The sequence below is a fragment of the Scophthalmus maximus genome, chromosome 4 (assembly GCF_022379125.1).
Source record: "Scophthalmus maximus strain ysfricsl-2021 chromosome 4, ASM2237912v1, whole genome shotgun sequence".
NCBI lineage: Eukaryota > Metazoa > Chordata > Actinopteri > Pleuronectiformes > Scophthalmidae > Scophthalmus > Scophthalmus maximus.
In genome coordinates, this window is record NC_061518.1 from 26,920,035 (window position 1) to 26,927,943 (window position 7,909).

Sequence of the window (7,909 nt, forward strand, 5' to 3'; positions counted from 1 at the left end):
CTAAAAACGGGCGGGTCCACCTTTGAACCGGCATACTTTGATCTTCCTCGATCTCTTATGATCTTGACTCGTGACATCATCAACGGCCATTTGTAAGACGGCCGAGCAGCGGGTCGGTTCGTCATTTCGCTTCAATCAAAGTTCAGCGCTAATCATTAAACAAGTGTGTCAGAAGAAGCAACCACGTGCGAAACGACAACAACGGGCGAATCCCAGAAAATGTTCAAAAACACATTTCAGAGTGGATTTTTGTCAATACTATACAGCATTGGAAGCAAACCTCTTCACATATGGGATAAGAAGGTAAACCATGACTCAGAGTGAGCGCCTTGGGCCTACCACCAGCTTCCTCAGCATGTCGTGCTAAAGCCAACTTATGCCTGATTTTATTACAATTAACCATAATCTCTAAGTATGTGTTGCCTCTACTAAGAAGCAAGGTAACTGGCTTATCAGGGTAACTTGGTGACGTCGGGGGTAAATTCCCGGTTCCAACCCATACCACGAAAGGTGGGAAGGTTCAACCTGCGGCATGTTGCCATGGTAATTCACCCTGGATCTCAAAACTGCGCAGAGGAACGTTCAAAAATGCTGAACGTCCTTTCACGTCACTTAATGTGCCAGTGATCACCAAATTTCTCATAGACATGTCTTGTCATAAGCACTATTATATTAAGTGTTTTACTCTCCGTAGAACCCCATTTTGAAGAAAAGGATTAACGTCACTTGACGTGGTGCAGCAGAGATCAAGGTTGACCAAATTTATCTCGGACAAGTCTTATCATAAACACTCACACTTGTCACAAAAAATCTAAACCGAAATCAAATGATTATGGGCGTTATCTTAAATGAAGTGTTTTCCCCATTGACACATTAAAGGGGCAGTAAGCGATTTTGGAGCGAGATTGTTAGTTGTTGTTTTTTTTGTCTGCACTGGAACCCCCAGCCTCGGGTATGGGAGACGGACGTGCTAACCATGAGGCCAGAACCATTGAGTTGTAGCATCTGTCGCTAGCACGTGTCCTAGCTTGTCGGGGAGTGATGTCTACAAACTGTGTAGTCTGCACCATTTTTTTTTTGTTTTCAATGTACAGAGCCAGGTCTGTGCTGGAAAAAAAATTATTCTGCACGCACAGAACCAAAAGCTAGCGGACCGTGAGTAAATATTCGCTGAATCTGCCAAAAAATGTATTGGATTACTGTCCCTTTAAGTGACGTTAAGCCTTTTCCTTATAATGGGCTTTTATGGAGAGGAAAAAACTCAATGTAAGATAACGTCCATTATTATAGGTTTTCGGTTTAGATTTTTTTGTGTTCATGACAATGAGAAATTTGGGGATTGTTGATCGCCGCTTGAGCACATTCAGTGACAGTACGCGTTTTAGAACATCCTAGTGTTTACCTCCTTAAACACTGCCATTGCACACAATAATGATGCTACAGCAGGAAGGACGCCGCAGGAGCCTAGCAACAGTTCCGAGGATACAACGGGGCGGGGTCGACCTTTGAACCGGCATGCTTTGATCTTCGATCTCTCTTGATCTGGACGTATGACATCATCGACTCTACCATTTATAAGACGACCAAGCAGCGAGTCGCTTCATCATTTTTAGATAAAATCAAAGTTCAGCATTGATCTGTAAACAGCAGTGCGAAAAAATGACAACGGGCGAATCACAGAAAATGTTCAAAAACACATTTCAGAGTGGATTTTTGTCAATACTATACAGCATTGGAAGCAAACCTCTTCACATATGGAATAAGAAGGTAAACCGTGACTTAAGAGTGAGCGCCTTGGGCCTACCACCAGCTTCCTCAGCATGCCGTGCTAATGCTAACTAGCTATGCATGACTCTGGGTCCAGTCGGATTGTCAAATTTGCTTAGGAAGGTTCCTAAATGCTGAAATGTATTTCATCAGCACCATGATAATAATAATAATAATAATAATAATAATAATAATAAATTTCATTTATAGAGCAGATCAGATTCTCTAAATGCATAGGAAAGGTGCTTCAATGCTTCCTTTCCTATTTCCTTTAGCAGGAGCTTCCTATACAAAAGGAAAAGAGAAAATGGACGACCCACAATTCATTGTGCCAGCGATATTTAACGTAACTCGCCATGCACGAACGTAAACGATTCAATCCGAAGTAGGAGAGAAAGATGAAGAGTTTCCATGAGTGGACAGGAGTGAAGACAAACATTTTCAATGTGACAACCTTTTCCTTTCAGTTCCGTAGCCCAAATTATTGTTTTCATTTCAATTCCGACCTTGGTAGTGAATGAATAATTCTCACCGTGTTGTCCATGTTTAGCATGAATCTACCCGCTAAGAACTCACTGGGCGAAGACGCCTCTTAGATGGGCTTTTTGTAGTCCATCTCCGGAAATAGTAGTCGTGTAGTTTCACCACGGCAGACGCACGTCAATACCGTGCGCCGTTGCATAATTACATATTGTACGATGAGTCGGGTTTTTTTTAAAACATATCCTTTGAATTGCTGTCCTGCAGTCTCTTTATGTTGTTTTTTTGATCATCGTTTACAAAGGGGGTTTTGAACAGGGGTCCGTGCATGGGGGTCCCAAGAGGTACTGCAGGGGGGCTGACAGGACTGTCCGAAATTACATAGACAGTTTTTTATTTTGTGTTCTCAACGTTACTGTTGTAACAGCTGTTCGCCTGTTTGATCAAAGTTCATTCGGAACCCTGAAGGCGCATATGAACACGTATCTTACACTGAGGAGTCACGGCACCAGAGCGCTGATCAGCTGTTTATTTAAAAATGTATCAATACTGAACTGTAACAGGGGGTCCAAATTCAACGGTGAACTCTCTTGGCCCCTGAACAACACGAATGCCAAGTGTCAGGCTGATGAGATGAACGGTTCTCCACATATATGACTGACAGACTGATAGACACATTTCTTGAATAATTAGCAGGATTAGTATGAAGATGTCTCCAGCAGTGGAGAGAAGCCTCTCTGCTACGTATTTAAAATATATAGATCAATAGATAAATCTTGCCCAAGGACACATCGGCATGCGGACTGCGAAGTTGGAATTGATCTGCCGACCTCTGGGTTGGTGGACAACCGACTCTACCTCCTGAACCACAGCTGCCCCTAAAAGATACATGTATGATAGTGGAAATGAAATGAAAATCATATATCAAATAATCTGTTTGTAATTATATACAAATTGCTACTTTTACTCAAAATTCCTGCAGATATCAAGTTTTCTAATTCTGTTCATTGTACAGTTAATTGTTCTGTGCTGTTATTGTTTTTATGCAAAGAAAGGTATGAATGTTGGTGACCATCATTCATATCCATACAACCTGTGTGTTTAGGATTAACTACTTTACAACAGCACACAATTGTTTAAAAGAGCATAACGTTTTTCATAGATGTAGCCTCCTAAATTTCCATTAATTCAGTGATTTTGAAGTGGAGTTGCATGAGTTACTTATGCATAGTTAATATGTGACCTTATGGAGATGGTGATCAGCGATGTCATTTTACGGAGTTTGGAGGAGAAGTGGAAGTAGCGAAAGTCTGAGTCCCACTGTTGCAGCGGGGACCACCGGAAAACATATTTTTTGTCAAACAAACGTTGGCCATGTATTACTGTGCCAACTCGCCATACTAGCTCTGAGTCGAACAGCTGATTTGCGGAGTGATACGCTGATTCTCAGCCCCGGGTCGAGTGGCGCAGTAATACATGGCCAAAGTACGCTTGAAAAAAAAAGCTAACTTAAACGGCTGTCTGGCGGCAAACTGAAGCAGTGAACGTTTCCTTTTTTTACGTAAAGTTTAAAAATGGGGCAAAAAGATGTTTTTCAGTGGTCCCCATTGCAACAGTGGGACTCTGACTTTCACTACTTCCACTTCTCCAAACTCTGTTGAATGACATCGCTGATCACCATCTCCATAAGGTAACATATTAACTATGCATAACTATGCATGGGGTCCCAAAACAGATATGATCTGCAACTAACTAATATCTGTCAAGTTGAACGATGTGTTTGGCGCTCCTGTAGGAGAGAGAAACATTTGTTCGCACAACTCTTAAAAGCATGTGCATATCAACATGTGGGGTGATTATGAGGAACGGCCTGGAGGAAGAAATCAAAGTAAAAATATGGAATTTTAAAAAAAATGCATAAAACAAGAATTCCCATAAGGTATAGAGAGGAGGAAGGGGAATGCAAGGCAAACTGATGGTGTTATTACTTGGGTACTGCAATTATGTAAAAAGGAGAAATATAGTGGTTTAGTCTTAGGATGACACAGTGGTGGAGTGTTGGTTCATGTAATTGATGTATTGAAGATTTGTATTAGTGTGGAATAGGGGTAGCACTGCTTCTTCCTACTCCTTCTGGAACACTTATTTATAGATTTATCTTGCTTATTTGTTACACATTTTTAGTGGCCATCTTGTTTTTTTTTCTACAAGACGTATATGTAAATGAGTATTACTTTTTTAAATGTTCGAAAAATAAAGTCCATTCTATTCTATTCTAGTCCTCCATGTAAAATATCCTGTTGTTTTTCCACAGGTAATAAATGGCCACATCAAGAGAATCACAGACAATGACATTAACTCACTGGTGTTGGAGGTCGAAGGGACGAACGTCAGGTGAGTGTTTCTGCCGTCCTCTCGGGTCAACTTGCGTTAAGCTCAATCTTCGCCGCCCCCCTCACCTTCTTTCTTCTGATCCGGACAGCACCACCTACATAACGTGTCCTGCAGACCCAAAGAAGACATTGGGCATCAAACTTCCTTTTCTGGTCATGATCATCAAGAACCTTAAGAAGTATTTCACCTTTGAAGTCCAGGTGGGGAAGAAGACATTTGCCTTGTATCTGCTGTATGCAAGTAGCAAATCCAAACTTCAAACTGTGTATTGTGTTAAGTTCGTTGTCGTGTTGGGATTCACGGTCGCTCGTGTCCTTCTGCCCCCCCGCCTTTACAACTCCCAGGTGTTGGATGATAAAAACGTCCGGCGGCGCTTTCAGGCGAGTAACTATCAGAGCACGACACGAGTGAGTCCGTTCATGTGCACCATTCCCATGAGGCTGGACGAGGGCTGGAGCCATATTCAGTTCAACCTGTCCGACTTCACCAGGAGGGCGTATGGAACTAACTATATTGAGACGCTGCGAGTACAGGTCAGTGCGCGGAGACGGACTATCGGAACCAGCTGCATTTTCACGTGTTTTCTTTCTACTAATGTCTCATCTGTTTCCCTCTCAGATCCACGCGAACTGTCGAATAAGGAGGGTGTTTTTCTCGGACAGACTTTACTCGGAGGACGAGCTCCCAGCAGGGTTTAAACTCATCCTGCCTGTCCAGAATGAAAAGGCCACGGTGAGACGCGCGCCGCCGCGCACATCGGCTCGATCATACGGGACACACGGTTTACGTATGACTGTCTAACACTCTTCTGTTTGTGCCTTTGCTTCTTCGCAGCAGTAGACCTTTTCAACCTGAACCCCTTCCCCGTCGCCTGATGTGAAGTCCAGCTTCTGTGTGTAGAGATATGATGTGTACTTGTGTGTATTGCTGCCCTGGCAGAAAAGGATCAGTTTCACGTTAGGACGTGAAAACGTATTGTTATAAGATGAAACGTCGGACGGATAGTCCCCATTTACACGATTTGATAAAGTTCTACCTCATGCTTGGGTTGAGGCGTGCGTAACGTTGGTGGGCCCCGCTCATAAATGCATGTTCCAAAACCACAAAAATATGAATCAATGTGTGCACATGTTCAACTGTTTATTTTTGCAAACGCAACCATCACAAAGTGAATAAATATGAATATTTTACATTACGTTTTTTGGACTTTCAACTTCGCGGATGTAGCGTTCGCCTTCAAACAGCTTCCTGCGAGTCACAAGTGTCAAATGTCTAAAACCATTTGACATTTGACATTTGTTAAATGAGTTGACACGGGGCGTGTGGAGTGTTGAGTAGGGCTGCAACTAACCATTATTTTCATTATTGATTAATCTGTCGATTATTTTCTCGATTAATGGATTAGTTGTTTGGTTCATAAAATGGTGAAAAATTTGTTTCACAAAAACAACAAGTTGATGTTTTGTCCACACCAAAAATATTCAGTTAACTGTCAGAGAGGAGCAAAGAAACCAGAAAATATTCACATTTAAGAAGCTGAAATCAGAGAATTTTGACTTTTTTTTTTTCATAAAAACTACTTGAACCCATTAATCGATTATCAAAATAGTTGGCAATTAATTTAGTAATCGATATCTGATCGTTTAATCGATTAACTGCTGTCGCTTTAGTTTTTTATCAATTAATTAATTAATTAAATACAATTAACATATTTTTGGGCTTTTTCTCCAAGTAGTATTTCAACTTTATTCTCGAACATTTTGACTTTATTTTCGAAATGTTAAAAAAAAGAAAAGAAAATCTTCCCCCCCGCATTTTTTCCCCTGATGCCTGTCCCTTATTCTCTTCCGTAGTTTTAAGACTCTGTTTCCGCAGTCCCGCTCCAAAATGATTCACAAGTGTACGCTGAGTTTGAGTGCTGGTGGGGGAGCTGGGATATCTGGGCGCTCAGTGAATTTGTGTGATTTGGGGGAAGTGGGAAAGACTCTTTTTTTTTTTTAAATAGACAGAATGGCTCATCACACCGTGATTTTAGCACATACAATATAAAACAAATAAATGATTATATGTAGAGGTGTAGTGGTAAGCTATGAAGCAAGAAGGTTCTTGGTTGGAACCAACCAGGGCCTCTCTGTGTCGAGTTTGTTCTGGGTTCTCTGGGTTCTCTCCAGCTTCGAAAACACATGTAGGTTGGGGTTATGTTGATTGGAGACTCTAAATTGGAGAGTGAATGGTTCTTTGTCACTTCAATGTTGGTGCTGCGATACGCTGGCGGCCTGTCCAGGGTGAGCCCCGCCTCTCGCCCTATGATAAAGCGGTATAGATAATGGATGGATGGATCATTAGTGGTTTAAATTAAGCTACTCCTGGGTGGCACACTTCTGCTGGGAAAATCGCCAGTCCAGGCAAAAGGCAGGTGCCTGCAAGAGAATGGCACACGTACTGTTTTAAATTCCCTGTTTTTTCCCCCAACCCCCTGTAAATGTTGGGTAACGTATACTGTACAGTCTGGTTACATGTCGTTAACTTTATTCAGGCCCCTTTTAGATGTCAGCCGTTGCTTTTCTTTGGCCTGCCCATCCCACTTTTTTTTCCCCCACTATCTGCGTTCGGGCCCTGCTCCATACCTGCGACAGCCACAGTGGAAGTAGCTGGCAGAGGATTTAGAATCAGGACGGCTGACTCTACCTCCTGAGCCCCGGGGCGCCCTGTGCGTTTGTGTGCGCGCGAGTGTGAGGGGAAAAAGAGGTACTGTGGTAGGATAGAGGAAATGCCTGGACACCCCTGAATGGCCATGTTAAAACTGAAATTACAGTGATACCCCAGAGTGAATTAAAAAAAAAACCAATCACTTATATGACAGTGATTTTTTGTAAAATATTTATTTAAAATCCGTTTTTTTGGTCCATTTTCCACAAACAATTCACAAAATGCAGCCTCAAATACAACTGACCTCAAGTCACACATCAGAATATTGCATTCCAATGTTGTTATACAATCATAATTATTTTCCCCCCCAAAAATAAAAAAAATAAAAATAAATGCTTTTGATAAAAAGCTGGTGAAGCTCCACAACTGCTGATTTTTAGGACGATCGCATCCAGCAAAAGATTAATGGTCTTTGTGGACAAACACCATATACATTCATGTCTCTCTACAGCAGCGGTTTAGTCGGGATCACTATGGTCAAAATTAATTTGTCTCAATAACGGCAATATGTTATATTTGGCAGTATGGCTCTGTTCTTGGGAGCTGAGACAGGGAGTGC

At 41.9% G+C, this 7,909-nt stretch overlaps 1 protein-coding gene across 3 annotated transcripts; it reads left to right on the forward strand.

Moving 5' to 3' along the window:
- Positions 1-86: 86 nt before the first annotated feature.
- Positions 87-5,831, forward strand: LOC118302417 (cilia- and flagella-associated protein 20-like). Of its 3 annotated transcripts, none has more exons than XM_035628524.2 (6): positions 87-303; positions 4,562-4,641; positions 4,730-4,841; positions 4,986-5,174; positions 5,260-5,373; positions 5,476-5,831. In XM_035628524.2, exons 1-6 carry the CDS (start codon positions 220-222, stop codon positions 5,479-5,481), a joined length of 585 nt encoding a protein of 194 aa, XP_035484417.1. In that variant the 5' UTR covers positions 87-219; the 3' UTR covers positions 5,482-5,831. The 3 variants fall into 3 exon arrangements, with proteins under 3 accessions (XP_035484417.1, XP_035484416.1, XP_035484415.1); XM_035628523.2 differs by lacking the exon at positions 87-303 and adding an exon at positions 1,495-1,767 and having other exon boundaries at positions 5,479-5,831; XM_035628522.2 differs by lacking the exon at positions 87-303 and adding an exon at positions 1,518-1,767.
- The last annotated feature ends 2,078 nt before the right edge of the window (positions 5,832-7,909 follow it).

Coding starts and splice junctions, on each gene's coding strand:
- LOC118302417 (XM_035628522.2), top strand. CDS start 1,660: ATGACAACGGGCGAATCACAGAAAATGTTCAAAAACACATTTCAGAGT. Junction 4,842..4,985: donor ATTTCACCTTTGAAGTCCAG/GTGGGGAAGAAG, acceptor TACAACTCCCAG/GTGTTGGATGATAAAAACGT. Junction 5,175..5,259: donor TTGAGACGCTGCGAGTACAG/GTCAGTGCGCGG, acceptor TTTCCCTCTCAG/ATCCACGCGAACTGTCGAAT.